We start from the raw sequence: 20,522 nt of genomic DNA, 5'->3' as shown, positions 1-20,522 counted from the left end.
AAATGGATGTTCCTTTTATCCTTCCAACGCGTCTACTATTTTTCTCCACGCGGCTGATCAAATATATATAGTCTATGATTAACTAAACTAACTGACCGAGGATAGGCATATACGTGCACATGGCCTTTTTTGTCGTGATGAATTAGTAACTTTTTTTTTCCATCCAAAGGATTATATTAAATATAAGACAGGCCCAAAAAACAGACAATCCCAAAAAACTTTACAAACGAGCCCACAGCTCAACCCCAAGACCCTGAATCTACACGGGCCAACTAAACACATGAGCTCAAGGCTCAAACTATAAAGAACGGTGCCACCCCCAACCACGTGTCAGAGATTGATGGAAGCACCTCCACGTGTCCACCTCACCCAACGCGTGGAACACGCGTCCCTTCGTCTCCACGGCGAGACCTAAAACGCCGTCGGGGATCTTCCGGTCGCCGGTTTACCTTATTCCGCTTGATCCAAATCGGAGAAATCCATCTCCGTCTTCATTTCCAGCGAAAGCGCACCTCCAACAACTATATTGAAGGTATAGGGTTTCCTCAGCTTCACAACTCCGGCCAAAGACCGCCGTCCTCCTCACGACGCTTCACCGGACCACTCCTTTGGCATGCATCGAAAACGCATCCAACTCCGACAACACCACCACTTCCATACATCTCTCCTCAAAACCGCAACCTCCAATTCAATCGATCATCTGAAAAGGAGATTGATTTAAGATGGAGTAGTACAACGATCGGCGGAGCTTATGAACCCGTGAGAAGACTCTCGGGAGAACACCATCGACGCCTCTAAACCAACGATACCTCTCACCAAGCCGGATGGTTTTACCTCGGTAAGCGCGCAAACCACCAGAGTCAAAAGCCAGCTACACGATGTTGAGGAAACCACCGTATACCGGAGTCGATTTATACCATCGGAAAAGAAGCAGAGCAGGAAACCACCACGATTTTCTCAATCTCTCAAGAAACCTTAAGAGAGAGATAATCTACCATTCCCTCTCTAACTGTGATGAATTAGTAACTTTATTCACGATTATAAAATAATCAATCAAACCAAATGGACTATATGATTAGTGGTTTAAAATAACACAGCTTGTGGGTTGTTGTTACTTTGAACTGATAACATATAACGTCTAATGATTATACTATTAGTGGTTTGTAACTTTGTATCAAAATGGTTCCTAATGTTTGTGTTTACATACGGAACATTTTACCTTATTAATGCATACATCTGCCAGAACTATAATGTTTATATGTTATTAAGTTTAATTAACATCAAATGAGAACAAATTCACTTCTATAATAGAAATTTTATATTTTCGAGAAAATATATAGAGATGAAAAAATATAAGTGAACTAAAGAAGATTTTAGAGGTAAAATGACTCTAACTTATTTCCATTTTTGTCGGTAAAATAAAAATTGTTATTTTTCTTTGATTTATAAAGGAAGAAATAGTATTCTTCTATATATTTTACTCTATATATAAAAATTTTTAAAAAATATACATTAAAGCAAAATTTATCTCTATTATTGAATTCTTCTATTCTAAAGATAAAAATAGAAAAAATACGTTCAGAGATGGTCTAAACAAAAAAAAAACATAATGTGAAATTAAGAGTATATCCTCCATAAATTTACAACTTTTAATTACTCATTTTGTTTCATAATATAAATTTTTGTAGGAGTATAATATAACAATTATTACTCGTTTAGTTTTGATACTATATTATAAATAACGATTTCAAAATTTTCATATCTGTGTTTGTATCCTTTTGATAAATTCTATGTATTTTTCTTTTCAACCAGTTATGTGTTCAAATCATATGCATGGTGAATTTTATTACACATATGGAGGATGGATCATCATGTTATCAAAATAAACCATGTTGTTGATGATGATAATGTAATACGTCGCTATCAGTTGTGTGAAAGGAAAAGGGGCATTGATACATGTTCTCTAGTCTACACCTGCCTGCTTGGATCCGATCCATAGATTCTCGATTTGCTTTTAGGGTCCTTTGATCTCGATCTTTGACCTCCCCCGCCCTAATAACACATAATTAGTTATATGATCAACGTCACTATGTCTAATATCATTAAAATGTAAAAACTATAATCAAGTTAATTGAAATTGGCATGACATCACAAGTCCCTACGTCACCGGGAACAAAGAAATGCATTCAACCGGTCTAATTTCCAAACGCGGTATGACCAAAAGGTCTCTTTGAAGATGATTGTTTATTGTTTTACTCGGCTGAATATTATAGCCATCAAATAATAGAAAAACTATAAATATAACTAGATTAGCTAAATCTGAGTGAGACTTGACGAAATATGGTTTTTTATTGTTGAAAGAAAAACTTATATATTGTAGATAAAAATAGAAATAAAATTAATATTACATACATAGGTAATATTATTGTGTCTTTATAATAACATTGTGTTTTTATAATTAAACGAGCAACTTTTGTTTCTGTTGAAAAATATCTCTATAATATTAAAGAAACTATAAAACATATTACAAAGGTCGGTCAAACTGAAAACAAAACCATAAAGTTTTATAGAATATGAGTAATACATTCGACTTTAACAATTTTATATTGTATTTTATAGTGATATTAAGAGAAAGAGAGGAAAATAATAGTTGTTACCTTTTCGTCAATTTCCCTCCAAAATCCTTGTCTTTTCCACCCAACTTCTTATTCTCTAAGTTTAAAACAAAAGAAAAATTAAAGAAAAATAATAATGAAAAAGACAAACTTATGGTTTAAGCACAAGGAAGGACATGGTATCCACCATAGATAAGATTCTTCTCATCATTATAAATACCAAAACACACATAGACACAAACACACGAAACTCATATTTCATCGAACTCTCTCAAAAAGAACAGACAGAGAATTCTAAAAAAAGGGTCTTCAATATAATGGCGATGGAAGAGAAAATTGTGATCAACGAACTGGAACAAGGGAGAGAGCTTACCAAACGGTTGATTAACAATCTCAAACACACTTCTTCAATTGAATCCAGCAAGGTCATGATCTCTGAAATCCTCCGCATCTACCAGAATGCCATTCTCATGTTGAGCTTCAAGGAAGACGACAAGAACATCCTGAAGAGAAGCCGTGAGATCGAAGTCAAAAACGTGTCTAAAAAGAGGTAGATTGGAGCTTAAAAGACTGATTCTTTGTCTGTGTTTCATCAGTTTGAGAACTCATGTGTCTGATTCTTGTGGTTTGCAGAAAAGAATCGGACAAGAAGACAGAGGATGTTAAGGTTTTTGTCGGAAAAGGACAAGAAATTGATGATGGATATTGCTGGAGAAAATACGGGCAAAAAGAGATTCATGGATCTTCAAATCCTAGGTAAGAAGAAGAATTCATCTAAAGTTCAAAGTTTCAACTTTGTTGTGTGTTCTGTGCATTTGCTAAAGTACGTCTCTGTTTCTGTTATTATTACAGAGGATACTTCAGATGCACAAATCGATTCACGCAGAAGTGTCTAGCAGTGAAGCAAGTCCAGAGATCCGACAAAGATCCTTCGATTTTCGAAGTGAAGTATGTTGGGAATCACACTTGTAACAACAACAGTACATCACCAAAGACGACGGCCGCGAGCTTCTCTGTTTCGATGTTCGGAGAAGGAAGCAGAGTGGGTTTAAGAGAGCAACGAGAAGACACTAAAAAGCCGAAGAAAACAGAACAAGTGATGATGATAAGTCTTGAAGATGTTGAGTACAAGGACATTTTCAGGACGTATTCTATCTCCAACCATGAGATTGAGGACGGTGGTGGTTGGAAAAGCAACATTTTCCAGGAAAATCTGTCACCTGCAACGACAACAACATCAGGGTCTGGGATGACCAGCGAGATTGTAACAGCTCCAGCTGCTGTTGAGGATTGGGGAGATGTGGATTCGTATTTCTCTTCGTTGGACAATATTATCGATTTAGGACAGGACCTGTGGTCGTGACATTTGAATTGGCGAATGTAATGTTTATAGTGGGAGTAAGTATAGATGGTGATTGTGGAAGCAATGTCTAAAGGTTTCTATACCCAGGTCTGGGGTTCGATTCCCAGACTATGCAATTTATTGCAGATTTTCTCAAATTTAGGTTTGAAGTCTCGGAGAGAGTGCAATTTATTAGGCAACTATGCAAGATTATGGAAGGAAAGATTACAAAGATCTTCAACATGGTGCAAATAAATCTGGTCAGGCGTGGATCCTGTAATTTCAGGGTTTAGATTAGTATTTGGTGAGATTGGGCATTAATTTTGTGTGAATTTCCAATGAAGTTTGATGGCACTTGATGACACAAATTAATTTTCTTTTTCCAACTAGATATTTTATATAAAGTAGGGGCCCAAGCCCAATTACAAACAACCATTACAAAACCCACAAACTGGATAATAAACCAACACTCTCAATTGGGCTTCAGACCCAAATTGAGAAAACCCTAGCAAACTAACGCGAAATGAGAATGGCCGCCTCGCAGCTCAGATTTGGGGGAAGCACGTACACGTGTCACCATCTCCGCGTTCGAGGGTCACACGAAGACCAAAGCATTTCCGTCGTTTCTCGCCCCACCGGAGATTCCAACTCCGATCACCGGGCCACACCGGAGTATCATGACTCCATCTCTCTTAACCTAATCTGTGCGGCGTCATCTTACTTGCGTGACCGCCCACAACAGCCGCCTGTCCACCGCTGAAGCCAGTACGACGCCTCACCGGCCACTCTAGGAGCATTGATATACCATGGATTTTACTCATTTTTACCTATGGTATATAAGTGTTTTATATACTATTTACTATGTATTGGAGTCTATTTAGAGTATTTACAGGTTCAGGGACGATTTGGAGATATATGGTGATTTTGGTGTCTTTTGGAGTCTTTCGCAGTGCAGGACTGCACATATGCTTCAGATGTTTAGCTCTCGATGGAGACCTTCCCACCTTTGGATTTCGGCCATATTTTGGCACAAGATAGAGATTTGAGTTAGCTTTCCAATGCCACCGGTTTGAGGTCAATCCGTATCCTGTAGCGGAAGTTACGCCCGATTTACTGAAGAGTGGTCAGCTTGCCTCGCGAGAGGAAGCTGCCAAGAAGAGGATTGTATGTCGATCGATGCAACATAGTGCATGTCGATCGACAGGGACATTAGAATGTGGGTAGAGTATATTTCATGACCGACTGAAGCCCAGGAGTCACCACAAAGTTACCAAAATACCCTTGACGACCAGAAATCCTATTTATGTTATTTCTAAGCCATTGTTGACGGCTACGCTTTAGACGCTCTTTACGCTTTCATTGTTTCTCTTAGGAGAGAAGGGAGGAACTCCTTGAGAGTCCTCCTGGAACTCCTTTGCTTTTGGATTATTTATCTATTGCTTTTCATCTATTCATCTATGATTTCTGTGACAACTATCATGTCTGAATAGATCCACCTGTTAGATCTATGGTTCAGATAGGTTTGTGGGATTAGCCCAAAACTATACTTGCTAAGTTGTGATATTCATCAATTGGATTGAACTCTATGCTTGTTTTAGATTAGCTAACTAGAACATAGATCACTAGGATCTTAGATTATCTTGAATTATCCATTTGAGCGATGCCTGTTTCCCGTTGAGAAGAACGACAGTTCCTCCTTGAGACCTCGCGGTCATATTCGGTTCGCGCCTAGGCAGATCTAGAAGCCGTCGATCGATATCCCGATAGGTGAATCGATCGGCGCTGCAAAAGATGTATCGCTCGATATCTCAAAAGGATATCGACCGACTATTTTTCTGTGTCATCATGCGAAAGGTGTGGCCAGAGATCTAGATATTTTAACCAGTGATTCATTCACATATGTTAAGCGGCTGAGATCTATAGTATCATGCAAGCAACTTATTAAAGCATTTATAGAGATTATAATCTCCATTCCTGAATAGAAGCCCTAGATCTAGCTACCATCCTTCCATCAAACAGCTCCTTGCCAAGCTGAACAATTATATTGTTCATCTTGTTTACTGTTTTATTTACTGCTTTATCATATTCATTTACTGCTTTATAATTTATTTACTGTTAGCCTACCTTAATCATAACTATTAGATCTAGTGTGTGCCTTAGCTCCTTGTGGATTCGATCCCTAAGTATTACAACTTGACCTCTTTTGATGAGAGTAAAAATCACTTCTTAGGATAATTTGAGTGGTATCAAATTTGGCGCCGTTGCCGGGGAGCTTTGATCGCCATTAGATCTTGTTTAGTTAGATTTTGTTTAGGTTTTATTATTTTATTGTTCAAAAATCTCATAAAATTTTTTCTTCTGTTTCAGGTACATACCAGAAGCAACAATGAAGAAATGATTTTTAGCTTATTCAAAGAAGCAACCTGCTGGTTTATGCACGATCCGTAAGTCTACGAGGGATGTAACGATCGACACCCTCCAAGCAGCATTGATCGATAGCATACACCCTACAAGAACCGGTGATCGACAGAGTACAAAAATCGTCAAACAACAATGTTCACGCGAACACTGTTCATATGGGTACTGTTCACCGAGGTACTGTTCATCGTGGTACTATTCACGCGGGTACTGTTCATCCCGGTACTATTCATCGGAGCACTGTTCACGAAAACATTGTTCATCCCAACACTGTTCATCCGAAATCGATCGACACTGTTCATTCTGTGTCACCGATACTGTTCATCGTGACACTATTTATCCGACGTCGATCGACACTGTTCATCCCGTGTCGATCGATACTGTTCACTTCGGCACTGTTCACCGAAACACTGTTCACTGAAACACTGTTCACCGAAACACTGTTCATCAAAACATTGTTCACCGCGACACTGTTCATTCGGGTACTGTTCATCCGGCCACTGTTCATCCGACGCCGAAAAATTTTGTTCATCAAGAGTCGACCGACACCACTTGCGGGAAGATACATGAGGTCAAAGCGCTCATACTTAAGATTGATAAGAGAGGTATCTGGCGAGACGAAGAATGTCGTTCTTGCAACCCTAGAGGACAATTGATTAATGCAGATGGTGATTTAATCCCTGATGTGATTGATGTTGCTGAGACAAACGACTTTACTTTGACAAGCCAATGGTATGATTTTGGAAGCGAGGACCCTTTCAAAGGTCTTCCTTTTGAAAATCCCAAAGATCTTATCAAGACACTCGAGAGGTTAGCCTCATCAGCCTTCTCATCAGCAAACGAGCAGAATGAGGTACCTATAGATCACATTATCTGCAAGATCTTCCCCTATTTTTTATCTGAAGATGCTTTTGGCTGGTTCAGTAAGTTGCAGCCAAAATCTCTAACTTGTTGGGAAGACATCAAAAGCGCATTTCTAGGTAAATTTTTCAGTGAAGCTGTAGCAATTCGCAGTAAAAGTCTGACTACATGATTGAGAAGATGACTGAAGATCATGAGAAAGGAATAATGACTAGTATCAGCCAGATTCTTGATTATGTCTACAGCGAGCAGAATGGAGATCCCGAGACCCCAACAACTCACGTCAAGCAGCCAGACATTCAAGATCAACATGCTTATGAGGATACACAGAGGGACAAACTGAACAGAGGACAGCTGGTCGACCATGGTACGGTTGAGGATGATGAACAAGATGGATCTGGAGAGCCGAGCATAGTAGAAAAAGCTGATTCAAGTGATTCGATTTCAGCATCGATCGATATCGGCACTTCAGACATGATCGATACAGACTTGTTTCATCGATCGATACCTCTCGAAATCCCTGATGCTACTACTGTGAATGCTGGGACAGAACGACAAAGAGCACTCAGAGACTACAACAGTCCTGAGGATTTTTATGCTAAAAGGTCTGCATTGCGTCGTTCAACATTCCAGAGTTTCGTCCCTGAGCTACCTACTGCATATATCTCTCTTGTGGATCAGACTCCTTTTAATGGTCTTCATTATGAAGATGCCACTAACCACTTAGAGGCATTCGAAGATTTAGCTTCGACCATCAAATGCAATGGAGTCCCTGAAGACTACTACTTCTGCAAATTATTCTCATATTCTCTTGCTGGAGAAGCAGCATGTTGGTTCAGGAAGTTGCCACAAGGATCTGTTACTACCTGGAAAGACATCACAAACGCCTTCCTCAACAACTTTCGATGTGATGCTGTAGCAAATCTAGAGATTGAGAAGAGAGCTATGCTGGAATATAGGCCTACTGGAATATATGGTAGAGGGTGATGGACAACATGAATCTGGAGAGCTGAGCAGAGTAGAAGAAGCCGATATTTGTAACACAAGCTCAGCATCGATCGACCCCGGGACCCCAACATCGATCGACACTATCATTTCAGCATCAATCGACACCAGCATCTCAACATCGATCGACAGAGACGTTTGTCACAGATCGACACCACCCGAAATCCCTGAAAATTCGAGTTGTCCTCAGGACATTGCAGACTCGACACATAAGAGCATTGATGTATCAAGTTGTTATCCTAACCAAGATGTAGAAAAAGAGATCACCATGGAAGATTTCTTGGAGCTAGAAGAATATTTGGAGTTAGAGGGTGGAAAACAACTTGGAGACTTGGATTCGAGTGTAGAAGTCACTATGAAAGACTTCATAGAGCTAGAGGAATGGCTTGAGTCGGAACAGAAGCTTGATGACGAGCGGAACACTATGAGGAAAAATTTGGAGATTTCGTCAAAAGCTAGAATCGATCGATACCGACCTGATGAGATTGATCGACACCCACCAGATAGCATTGATCGACACCCACCCGAGTGCATCGATCGACACACATCGTTTGATGAGCTACCAGGATGCACAGTTAAGCTGGAACCGATTGAAGTGAGAATGCACAAGACTGAGACCTCATACCTTGTTGTCCCTGAACACCTAAGACTCATATGCGCAGAAGAAGCTGCTGGGATTTGCAAAAGAGTGAAGAGGATACATGACCCTGTGAAGATTGTTATTCCATGTACCGTGGTTGAAGCTGAATCTCCTATACCATCAGATAGAGGTATACATCTAGATTCCTGCAATTTGAGTATTTAATGATCATCAGCATGTATTAGCTTCTCAGAGGGAGATGAGGTGTAGAACTGAAGTCGACAAAAGCCTCAGAGAAGAAGTCTCGATCGACACTGTTCAGAACACATCGATCGATAATATCACTCCACCATCGATCGACATCTACTGGATACCACCGATCGACATCATCAATCTGTCATTGATCGACACTACCACTGGTTCATCGATCGATACCAGACGCGAATCAGAGCAGAATGAGTATGAAGTGTGTGGAAATATTTTTGATGGAGATACCACCACTCGTTCAGACAAGTCTGGGGGAAAGATGATGATGAATTTTAGGAAGAGGAAAAGAACCAAAAGGGATTCCCAGTTATCATTGATTCCTCACTTCTCCGATGATGTCAGGAAATCTGGAGCGAGACTACGCAAGTCTGTGGAAAAGAAGAGGAGAAATTGGAAGAAGCGGAAACGAACCAAGGGAGGTTCTCAGTTACCATTGACTCCTTACTTTTCAGATTGTGTTAGGACATCCAGAGTGCGCAGCAGATGCTTCACACATCCGTTTGCAAAGCTTAAAGCACTCCTTATTGCTGAGATGATAGACAAAGGAGAAAAGTCTATGGAGGAGGCTTTCACACAAGAATGATAAAGTCTCAAAGATTGGACATTGAGATTTGTTTTGGAGCATATTCTCATTCTCATCCGGACTAAATCAGATCTCCAAAAGTCAACTCATGACTAAAAATAAGCGCTGAGTGGGAGGCAACCCACTGTTAGGTTTGTTTTAAATTTGGTTTTATTTTCATATACTACTGATTTTTGTTTTTAATTATTGCAGGTAAAAAAAAAAGAGATGAACAGTAAGCCCGACACTGTAGCAACAGTGCCGAGCGATACTGTAGCAAGCAAATCGATCGACACTGTAGCAGAGTTACTGTAGCAGAATCAATGTAGCAGTCACTGTTCATCCGGAAAAAAAAAATTTTGTTTTATATTTATCTTTTACTGGTTTTTAGTGTTTTATATATGTTAGGTAAAAATTAGGAGTTATAATCAAGGAAGATGAGTTTCCACAAGAATCGACGATGACTGCGCATCATCGGTCGAGAGAGCATTAATACCATCGATCGATCGCCACTTAATTGTGTTGATCGATAGAGCATCAAGAGTATCGATCGCCACTTAACTGTGTTGGTCAATATTCACATCAAAGTTAGGTATACTCTTTTTCCTTGTTAATTATTGTCCTTATGATTTATTCTTCCACCAATCTTAGACTGTATAACACTGGTAACTGTGTTGTTTAAGTCTAGCGGAGGTCGTACTAATATTATAATTTAGGTTAGTTATTTAGAATAGGGACCCGAGTAAACGATTGCCATAATATCGACCGACGAGAAGAAGTCGTTATCGATCGACATAACCAAATCTGCCACGACCGATGACAACACATTTACATCGATCAACATCTATTCCGGTCAGGTATTTCGTTCTAACTTGTTAAATTGAGTACTTATGGTTTATTTCTTACCAATCTCCGACTTGATAACACCATTATAGTGTTATTTAAGTCTGGGGGAGGTTCTACTGATATTGTGTTTTAGTTAGTGAAAAAAAAAGGATCCAAGTAAACGATTGCTTAGCACATCGCCCGATGAGACCAACTCGATATCGATCGCCAGCACTTCATATCACACGATCGATTGTCTCTTCATTGTGTCAAACGATCTCTCTAGCCATCGATTGATGAGACCATGTCGATATCGTTCGACAGCGCTTCATCTTCAACGATCGATTGATACTTCATTGTGTCGATCAACACAGACATCAGCGAGCTGGTATATCGTTCTAACTTGTTAACTTTCTTAATAGTGTTTTATTATTTTCACCTTACCGCCGGCTGTGTTACACTGGGACAGTGTAATTTAAGTCTGGGGGGATTACTAATGGTTATTTACTTTATGTGTCTTATTTAAAGTGTTTTCAAAACGTTTTTATTGAGTCAAGAAGGGGATGATATATCCTAATCGATTTACTACTTGTCATCTAACCACTCTTTAGACTAGTCTTAGATTTACTAACTGCAGAAGTACTAGAGATACTTAAGTGGATCAACATGTCAACTATGTTTGCACTTGCTGAGATTGTTTGAAGGAACCAAAGCTGACCTCCAATCTAATACTGACTTGATTTGCTTGTCTTGGGGCTTGGTATACATTGGATCGGAATCCTCCTGCAAGAAGGTAAAAAGTCTGTGTGTTTCTGGTTCCCCTCCTTCTCTCTCTTCGGCATCTCAAGATCTAAGTTTATAAAGAAAAGATTGATATGATTTCTTGAGAGGCAGAGGGATAGGTAAATTACATGTGACCCCAGTATTCTAAATCTCAAGGATGATCACACATTGTGGAAACGAGGGATAGGTAAATTACCAAAGACCTCATTTCGCTACACTTTGTCAAAAATGTATGAGTTACAATGCAAATGTCAATGAGATAGACTAGATGACCTTTGTGGCATCGAAACCTGTTGAAATTGAAACTAATAAGAGATTCAGAGAAGAGAGATGAGGGGAGAAAGAGATCAGAGAAGACTATCTGTGTGTTCAGAAACTTATTTGAGTTGAATCCATGTGTCCTTTGATCGATACTCCCAAGATAAAGCATACACTTTTATTTTTATGCAAGAAATGAGGTTAGTAGAGGGGATTGTCAGCCAGGATCTGTTAGGTTGTGGAACTAGTGGAATTTGGTTGCTATACTAGGATTGTATAATGTGCTTCTAAGGTTATGATGTTTAATGATTTGGATTGCACTACTAGAGAGATGATGACTGAGTTTTTAAAATCATGTGAGTCCCTGCTGTTTTCAAACCTCTTTCAGAGAGACTGCCTATTGGTTTTGCTTGAGGACAAGTAAGAGGGTAAGTCTGGGGGAGTTGATATACCATGGATTTTACCCATTTTTACCCATGGTATATAAGTGTTTTATATACTATTTACTATGTATTGGAGTCTATTTAGAGTATTTACAGGTTCAGGGACGATTTGGAGATATATGGTGATTTTGGTGTCTTTTGGAGTCTTTCGCAGTGCAGGACTGCACAGATGCTTCAGATGTTTAGCTCTCGATGGAGACCTTCCCACCGTTGGATTTCGCCCATCGTTTGACACAAGATAGAGCTTTGAGTTATATTTCCAATGCCACCGGTTTGAGGTCAATCCGTATCCTGTAGTGGAAGTTACGCCCGATTTACTGAAGAGTGGTCAGTTTGCCTCGTGAGAGGAAGCTGCCGAGAAGAGGATTGTATGTCGATCGATGCAACAGTGCATGTCGATCGACAGGGACATCAGAATGTGGGCTGAGTATATTTCATGACCGACTGAAGCTCAGGAGTCACCACAAAGTTACCAAAATACCCTTGACGACCAGAAACCCTATTTATGTTATTTCTAAGCCATTGTTGACGGGAGACGCTCTTTACGCTTTCATTGTTTCTCTTAGGAGAGAAGGGAGAAACTCCTTGAGAGTCCTCCTGGAACTCCTTTGCTTTTGGATTATTTATCTATTGCTTTTCATCTATTCATCTATGATTTCTGTGACAACTATCATGTCTGAATAGATCCACCTGTTAGATCTATGGTTCAGATAGGTTTGTGGGATTAGCTCAAAACTATACTTGCTAAGTTGTGATATTCATCAATTGGATTGAATTCTATGCTTGTTCTAGATTAGCTAACTAGAACATAGATCACTAGGATCTTAGATTATCTTGAATTATCCATTTGAGCGATGCCTGTTTCCCGTTGAGAAGAACGACAGTTCCTCCTTGAGACCTCGCGGTCATATTCGGTTCGCGCCTAGGCAGATCTAGAAGCCGTCGATCGATATCCCGACAGGTGAATCGATCGCTGCGAAAGGTGTATCGCTCGATATCTCAAAAGGATATCGACCGACTCTTTTTCTGTGTCATCATGCGAAAGGTGTGGCCAAAGATCTAGATATTTTAACTAGTGATTCATTCACATATGTTAAGCGGCTGAAATCTATAGTATCATGCAAACAACTTATTAAAGCATTTATAGAGATTATAATCTCCATTCCTGAATAGAAGCCCTAGATCTAGCTACCATCCTTCCATCAAACAGCTTCTTGCTAAGCTGAACAATTATATTGTTCATCTTGTTTACTGTTTTATTTACTGCTTTATCATATTCATTTACTGCTTTATAATTTATTTACTGTTAGCTTACCTTAATCATAACTATTAGATCTAGTGTGTGCCTTAGCTCCTTGTGGATTCAATCCCTAAGTATTAAAACTTGACCTCTTTTGATGAGAGTAAAAATCACTCCTTAGGGTAATTTGAGTGGTATCAAGCATGCATCAACACCGCATCTCACTCCATTACCAACACTTCTTCCAAAAGAGAGCATCTATCGATCTAAATCGAAATCTCATCCTAGATCGAAGCCAAATGTCAGATTCATCTTCCAAATGTCAGAGAGCTTCACCGAATGAATCGAGATCTCATCTGACCCCAAGAACCCCAAACATTAAAACCGGAGACCACAAACAAACGCCTCCATCTCTCGAAACGCACAGAGCCAAACAGCACCTTGCAGGGTAAAGGTTGAAGTCGGAAGCTAAAGCCGGCCGCCGTCACCCAAGGAGAAAATGACGACGCCAGGATCAGAGTCGGACGACCGCTAAAAGGAACAGCGCGTCGCCGGAAACAAAAAAACAGCTAACAGCGAGAGAAAAAAAGAAATCGGAACAAGAGAACATCTGAATAGCAAGATCCGACCGATGTTACGGCTAAGAGAGCCCGTCAACGCCGGTCAGATTGGAAATATGAACGCCGGCTAAATCAAGAGAGAAGATGGAGCACGTTTCTCTCTCCTGTCTTGTACCAATGTAAATTTTTGATGACACAAATCAATAAAGAAATGATTTTAGTATAAGGTTTTTATTTATTAGCATTTGTAAAAATTGATATGGTTTTTTTTTTTTGTCAAACTGATATGGTTCATATATCATCATTTGAGATTCCCAGGTTTCAAATCAATGCTTCGTTTCAACTTCTGATAAAAAGAAAAGGAACTGACGAGTAATGGACCTTTTAGCCCAATAACAACTTAACAGCCCAATAACAACTTAACAGAGATTTGAGTCGATATCATCGGGAGAAGTCTGGAGAGAGAGAGAGCCGGAGAAGACCACAACAAACAAAAAAAAAGTTGCGAAGAAGAAGAAGAAGAAGAAAATGATCTACCGAAAGTGGAGTCTGCTGTCCGGTCCACCGGTTATACTCGGAGGAGCCGTAGTTGCCGCCATCGCTGTCGGCATCCTCGTACAGAACGTAATTTGCTTCTTCGTCTCTTAATTGAATCGTTAGATCTATATCTTTGATTTTGGCTGATTTGTTCCTTATTTTAATTTGTTTGTTCGAAAATTTGCATGTTTTGCGCTTCTCCTTTGATCTTATTCGAATCGCAAATACATTTGATTAGTTAGTAATTGACCTTTTGAGATCTGCTTGAACGTCCTTTTGATTGAAATTTTGTCTTCTGCCTAGGTTTAGTTGGTGGATCAATGATCCCTTTCCCCTTTATTTTGTTTGAATCTAGAAGCTTTAAAGTTTTGATTTTCTACTTGTAAGCCATTTTAAATGCCATGTCAAGGCTTCTTCTTTTTATCTTTTGGTATCATATTGATCCAAAGATTTAATTTGGAGTCGATTTTTTTTTTAATACCCTATGATCAGGTCACGAAAGGGGAACAAAAGAAGAATGTCTCATCAAACAAGTGAAAATGGAAAAGATTGGGGAGAAGATGCTACAAATGAAATTTGTAGTGTGATTTTAGTTCATGCAGTGTAAGCTCTCAATAATGCTTTTGTAAGCTTTTTCGAATTCACAGATCCTCTTTGGTGTTTTTGGACTCTTATTGCCAATAATAATATCTCACTTTTTGCACATTCTCATTCATTCTTAACATTTGACTCATAAGGCTCTGTAGAGCAAGAACAGAGTTTTATAACTTAGAATGCTAGGATAGTAGTCTAACTGGGATGTACAGAGAATAAACAACACAGTGAGGGAGTCTCTCATGAACATTTCTTGAGATTCCTTCATGCAGCTCTCCTTTGAACTCTCATCCCCAACCCACGTTTTAGCTTATCAAACTTGACAATGAACTCAGATACACGGGCTTTGAAACGTAAGGCAAAATAAATATGTTTGTAGGCTTTGTGAAAACTTACACAAGAGTATCGACCTCCTCACCGGTATCTTCATCTACAACTCTACCTCAATGAAAGGCTGTTAATAAAAGAGACTGAAAAATATTCTTGCCATCTTTTACCATTTTAACTGATCAAGAAAGAATCATAAAATAACATATATTTTTTCAAGACAACCTAGTAAACCTCTTTTCATCAGATAAACAGCTTCAAGAAAAAAAACAATTGGTTACATATTAGACAAACAAGTTCTTGTAAGACGAACTCCAGCGTGAAATACAAGCAGATATCTTCTTCTTCTTCTTCTTCTTCTTCTTCTTTTTGATGTCTTTCTTCCTTTTCTCATTCTTCTTTCTACTCCACCAATGTTTCCTCCGTTGAATACAACTTGTGGTCGTCTTGGAAGCAGAGGAATAATCATCTTTATCTTTATCCATCAGAGATCGCAGGCTCAAACTAGACGGCCTAATGAGAGGAGAGAAAGGCAGTAGTCTACGTTCGATTATGTGAGCAAAAGAGACGAGCTCGTACGTATCGTAGAGAGGACTCCCACTGTCCCAGACTCTCTGATCACAACCATCACTCATCGTCTCTGGTAACAACACTGTGTCTTGTGAGTTATAACTTCCATGGAGTCTTGCATTTGCCATAACTGAAAGACTGAAGAGCTTCTCTATGTTCATTTCTAACACTTTCTTCTTCTTTTTCTTTAGATTTGTGTCTCGCTCGAAGTTTGTTGTTATATAGCGACTCTGAGTTGACCAGATAAGATAGTGTGTTTTTCCGTGTAGTAATAATTGCTAGGATATTCTCTTTTTAGTATAAAAAATATTATTCATTAATTCATAAATGTATTTATTTACTTAATAGCAAATTCACTACTCAATTTTACAATATGTGGTTGGTCAATTTGTCCCTGTTTATATGTTACAATAATTTCCAGCTATCATTTTCCTTTTGTACTTGTTTCAAAATTAGAACATTTTTATTCACGCCATATTCCACTTTTGATCTTTCTATTAGTGGAGTTATAGTATTAATTACAATCAGTTGCTGAAAACTTAATGCAATTAAAAGTAAAGAGTTCGGTGTGAAAAAGTGGCATGCAATGAACCTGTGTGCGTCGTACGTTGTCCAATAACAAGTAGCTACATCATCTTCTTGCTACCAACTTGTCACTATGATATCAACCAACTGTGGGTCTAGTGCTTAAAGAGTGTTTAGTAGTCATTCTACACTCGGTTCGATTTTTATCATAAAATTTTATTTACATTGTTTTGTTTTTTAACAAAAGGTTGAACCACCAAAAAAAATTGTCACTATGACCATGCATACTTTTTGTGATTCTTATAAGATACGTTAAAGACAAATGTCTTAGAGAGTTCTATTTATGGAAAAGTTACTTTCAAGATTTACATAGTGTTAGTCCACTTATTAAGTTATTACCAACCATTTGCTTTTAGATATCGACATTACTAGGTCCCCACGAATGATGTCATAATCACGTATAACTGCTGAGACAAACTCACACCAATGACTCTTATCGTTTAAATGATTATTGGTTCTTTCTTATACGTGATTAATTATAACATCATATATTAGATGCAGTGCCTGCTTTGTGCATGTGCTGGAGGCACATATGCACAGGGTCCAAAATATTTTGCAAAAATTTAGCTAGTGAAAAGGGTCCATATATTTTTCTTTTCTTTCCTTACTTGGGTCCAACTTAATTTATTCTGCATAAGAATAAAAGTTATTTTATAAATCCATAGTAAAATTAGGGCCCTTATTTAGCAAACAAGAATAAAATAAAAAAGTTATAGCTTTTATTTAGCAAAATAAAAAATTTAGGGCCTTTTTATTTTTCTTAGCTCAGGGTCTTTGGAATTATTAAGCCGGGCCTGATTAGATGTCTAGCTCTATATTCACTCGACAATAATATTTTTGGTTCCTTGTATACAATGAAAACAAAAGAAGTACTCCCTCCGTGTTTTAATATAAGTCGTTTTAGAGAAGTACATTTGTTCCAAATTATAAGTCATTTTCAGTTTTTTATGTAAAATTTATTAACATTTAATTCTGTATAACCAATGATAAAATATCTTCTATTTCTGTATTAGTTGAATTGTGATCAGATAAACAATTAATGATGTTTTGTCTAGAAAATCTAAGAAATTAATGATTTTCTTAATCTATGTGCATAATTCTAAAACGATTTATAATAAAAAAACGGAAGGAATATATAATGAAACACTATATCCAGGATTTTATTCTGTTATCCGTATTTATTTTCCGTATCTACGGCTACAATCAGATTTGAATCTTGAATTTTTTTAAATAAAATAATGTCACATCAAGAATATATTTATCTTCCCAAACATTGATTGCACAAAATGCAAAGTACAACCAATGTGATACATATTTCTATTTATAATTTTTAAAGGTTTTTTCCTTATGCTGAATTAAATAACAAAAGTAAACTATATTTGACAATAAAGACAATAAACAGCATAAACCCACTTTTTTTTATTTCACAACTTCATTCAAAAGCCGTGCTAAAGAACCTACTCACCGCATTGTCACACAGAATTTGCAGAACCTTAACATTACTTGGCTTCACACATCTCGGCATCTTAAACTGCCCAGCCGATGAACCAAGCCCAAGAAAATGTTCCTGAACCTTCCTAAAAGTTCCCTTCTGGACAACTCTCAGCTCCAAAGCTCCGATAGTTTTGCACTTTCTTGAACTCATATAACCCTCATCGATGAACCCTTTGTCTAAACAGTTGCAACAATTTTGAAGAACATCATCATCTGTTTCACCTGAAATCTCCCAGTATATAACGTAATGTCCTGGCTCCGTCGAGACGTCAACATGGCTTGAGAAGTCAATGACTTCGATCTTTTCTTCTGCTAGTCTCTTTGCTGCCGATTCAACAGACATCTGAAGGTCCCGTTCAGTGTTCTTGTCGATGTTGATGGAGAGTATCAGGTTCCTCCTGCATATAAACTTGAGCTGGGGAGTGTTGTTGTAGAAACCGACGATCTTTACCACGTCTCCGAGTCGGTACCGATACAACCCTGCGTAGTTTGTTATTACAACCTCGTACTCTTGTCCTATCTTGACTTCAGTTAAACCAACCGGTTTCTCCTTTGCTTCCTCTGTTTCAGACACGGGAAGAAACTCGAAATAACCAAGATTCGGAACCACAGCAAACGTAGCTTCCTCTGGTGACAGTCTCGGTGTAACGTTAGCAGCAATCCATCCTTCAGAGCTACCGTAGTCATGACTCACAAGAGGTAGCTCACCAGCGTAATGTCTCAGCTTCTTCACATACGGCTCCATAGAGCCAGTCATGATCCCATAAACATACTTAGAGTTCGGGAACAGTGCAGGAATCAACCCATACCAGTTGCTCAAACTCGTACACTTGGCGCGGATCGTATCGGCCAGCTCAGGGTTAGGAGCTCTGAGCAGCTTGGCCATTGCGGTACGTACCGATGGGACTGTGATACGGCTGCTTAAGACACCGTCTTCTATATCGGTAACGATCTCTTCCCAAAGCTGTTCAAAGGTTCTGAACGCGTGGACAAGACCGTGAGCGAAGGAGGCAAAGACGTATTGCACTTGGTCCCTGAAGAGGATTCCGGATAAGAGATGACAATACAAAGCTTGATGAACATCAGGACTGAAGATAACTTCGTCGGGACTACAACAAAGTGATTGTATAGACTTCATCCCTGCTTTGAAGTTAGGGTTCCTGTAAACGTTTGTCGTTGCTGTTCCGACAGGGACACCTCCTGTTGATATGTATTGCTTGCTGCTGAAGATAAACTGCAAAGCTCTCCCATTGTCATCAATAGGGAAGTCTCTGTATAAAATGAATCATCACCAAGTTTTAAAGTCAGAACAAAGTTAGTACTTCCTCCTTTCCACTAAAATAGACGTTTTTCAGAAAAAAAATTGTTTCATAAAGGTTCAGATTTTTTTTAATGTTCTCTATGTAGAAATTATAAATTTCGAAAAAAGTTAATTGAGTTTATTGAATTACTATAGATTAAAATTTATTAGAAATTGATAATTTCAAAATATGATGCTTTTATAATAGTGATTTAATGTGTTGTTAATAGTAATATGTAAAAACTCTGTTAAATAACGAACAGAGTTAATAGTTGTTTAACTCCGTTCGTGTGTAAATGGATGAAACAGAGGAAAAGTGTACCTGTTTCTGAAGGCAAAAGCAGTACGAAAGAGTTGTAATGTGTTCTCCATTAACTCATCAGTGAAAGGAACAAACTTTGGACGGCCTTGACTAGTTCCAGAGCTATTGATTACAACAGAGAAATAAATATTCAGATTCATTCACTAATCTCTAAGAAACATAATCATATCATATATTTATAAAACCTCAAGGAAATGGCTGGAACGGGACGGGATGTGAGAATAGGAGAAGTGTCACCATCCACCATTCTTTTGATGTAAGGCTCCAAGTCAAGATCAGTAACTAATGGAATCAATGCTTTGAAAGCTTCAGGGTCTGTTGTGTTTCCATTGATACCAAAGTTTCGTAAGTAGACGGCGGATTGGTTCTTGTGTAGAATGTCTCTAAGGGTTTGTTTCTGGACTTGATCAGCGTCTCTAGTCATTTCCTCGAACTCGTCGATGACTCTGTTCATGTTGAAAGTCTCACACTTTTTCTCCAACATCTTGAATCTAGAAAAAGTGAGCAAGAGTGGCAATCATTTCATTAAAAATAGCTGGAGAAAAAGCTGTATTAGATTCTCATATTTAGCAAAAAGACGGCAAAGATTCTGACAGATTTGCAGATAGCTAGAGAGAGATAATATAATGAAAGAAGAAACTTTAAGCAAAGTTCAAAAAAAAACTTTATTCTCTTTATGTATTAGAGAATCCTTAAGGTAAAGTTTAGAAATGAAAAAAAAAAATACATTATTTTTCTGACAAGTTTCTCGGGAAAACTTTTTTTTTGGAGTTTAGGACTAGGAATCATGAACCGACCGTTTTACGAGGAACCAATAGTTTTCTCGAGGTTATAATCAGATTCAGACCCCCCCCCCCCCCCCAAGCGGAATCTATCAGATTGGGTCGTGGTAGAAGTAAAGAGACAGAAGACTTTTAAAAAATCTGTCTGAATAAAGAGGAGAGAGAGTAAAAAGTCAACGTGTTCGGACACGGAGAAATCAGAAACTGTACTTTTTTAACCGATCATCAGAAACTCGGATACGATGAAAGAGT

The 20,522-nt window shown here is 38.4% G+C and overlaps 3 protein-coding genes and 1 long non-coding RNA gene across 4 annotated transcripts; 2 read left to right on the top strand and 2 right to left on the bottom strand.

Moving 5' to 3' along the window:
• Positions 1-2,845: 2,845 nt before the first annotated feature.
• Positions 2,846-4,433, top strand: LOC108846112 (probable WRKY transcription factor 46). The gene is made up of 3 exons (XM_056999128.1): positions 2,846-3,165; positions 3,249-3,371; positions 3,468-4,433. The coding sequence occupies exons 1-3, from the start codon at positions 2,933-2,935 to the stop codon at positions 3,976-3,978; spliced, it is 867 nt and encodes a 288-aa protein (XP_056855108.1). The 5' UTR covers positions 2,846-2,932; the 3' UTR covers positions 3,979-4,433.
• A 9,728-nt stretch (positions 4,434-14,161) lies between these two features.
• On the top strand, positions 14,162-15,001 carry LOC108845939 (uncharacterized). The gene is made up of 2 exons (XR_001948566.2): positions 14,162-14,383; positions 14,789-15,001. It is a non-coding gene; the product is annotated as an uncharacterized LOC108845939 (long non-coding RNA).
• Positions 15,002-15,403: 402 nt separating this feature from the next.
• LOC130504520 (uncharacterized) lies at positions 15,404-15,955 on the bottom strand. Its single transcript, XM_056999129.1, has one exon. The coding sequence runs from the start codon at positions 15,946-15,948 to the stop codon at positions 15,502-15,504; it is 447 nt and encodes a 148-aa protein (XP_056855109.1). The 5' UTR covers positions 15,949-15,955; the 3' UTR covers positions 15,404-15,501.
• Positions 15,956-17,666: 1,711 nt separating this feature from the next.
• On the bottom strand, positions 17,667-20,410 carry LOC108844535 (jasmonoyl--L-amino acid synthetase JAR1-like). Its single transcript, XM_018617801.2, has 4 exons — positions 20,286-20,410; positions 19,674-19,979; positions 19,489-19,590; positions 17,667-19,137 (listed from the first exon to the last, which is right to left on the bottom strand). The coding sequence occupies exons 2-4, from the start codon at positions 19,970-19,972 to the stop codon at positions 17,805-17,807; spliced, it is 1,734 nt and encodes a 577-aa protein (XP_018473303.1). The 5' UTR covers positions 19,973-19,979; positions 20,286-20,410; the 3' UTR covers positions 17,667-17,804.
• Positions 20,411-20,522: the final 112 nt, after the last annotated feature.

Source organism: Raphanus sativus, unplaced genomic scaffold, assembly GCF_000801105.2.
Source record: "Raphanus sativus cultivar WK10039 unplaced genomic scaffold, ASM80110v3 Scaffold1634, whole genome shotgun sequence".
NCBI classification, from domain to species: Eukaryota; Viridiplantae; Streptophyta; class Magnoliopsida; order Brassicales; family Brassicaceae; genus Raphanus; species Raphanus sativus.
Note: the sequence above shows the minus strand (reverse complement) of the source record. Positions and strands in the feature narration are given on the sequence as shown.

Excerpts from the sequence above, each read along its gene's own strand:
- LOC108846112 (XM_056999128.1), top strand. The coding sequence starts at position 2,933 with ATGGCGATGGAAGAGAAAATTGTGATCAACGAACTGGAACAAGGGAGA. Across the intron at positions 3,166-3,248 it reads AAAAACGTGTCTAAAAAGAG|AAAAGAATCGGACAAGAAGA; the intron begins GTAGATTGGAGC and ends TGTGGTTTGCAG. Across the intron at positions 3,372-3,467 it reads CATGGATCTTCAAATCCTAG|AGGATACTTCAGATGCACAA; the intron begins GTAAGAAGAAGA and ends TTATTATTACAG.
- LOC130504520 (XM_056999129.1), bottom strand. The coding sequence starts at position 15,948 with ATGAACATAGAGAAGCTCTTCAGTCTTTCAGTTATGGCAAATGCAAGA.
- LOC108844535 (XM_018617801.2), bottom strand. The coding sequence starts at position 19,972 with ATGTTGGAGAAAAAGTGTGAGACTTTCAACATGAACAGAGTCATCGAC. Across the intron at positions 19,591-19,673 it reads GTTCCAGCCATTTCCTTGAG|CTCTGGAACTAGTCAAGGCC; the intron begins GTTTTATAAATA and ends TGTAATCAATAG. Across the intron at positions 19,138-19,488 it reads GCTTTTGCCTTCAGAAACAG|AGACTTCCCTATTGATGACA; the intron begins GTACACTTTTCC and ends CATTTTATACAG.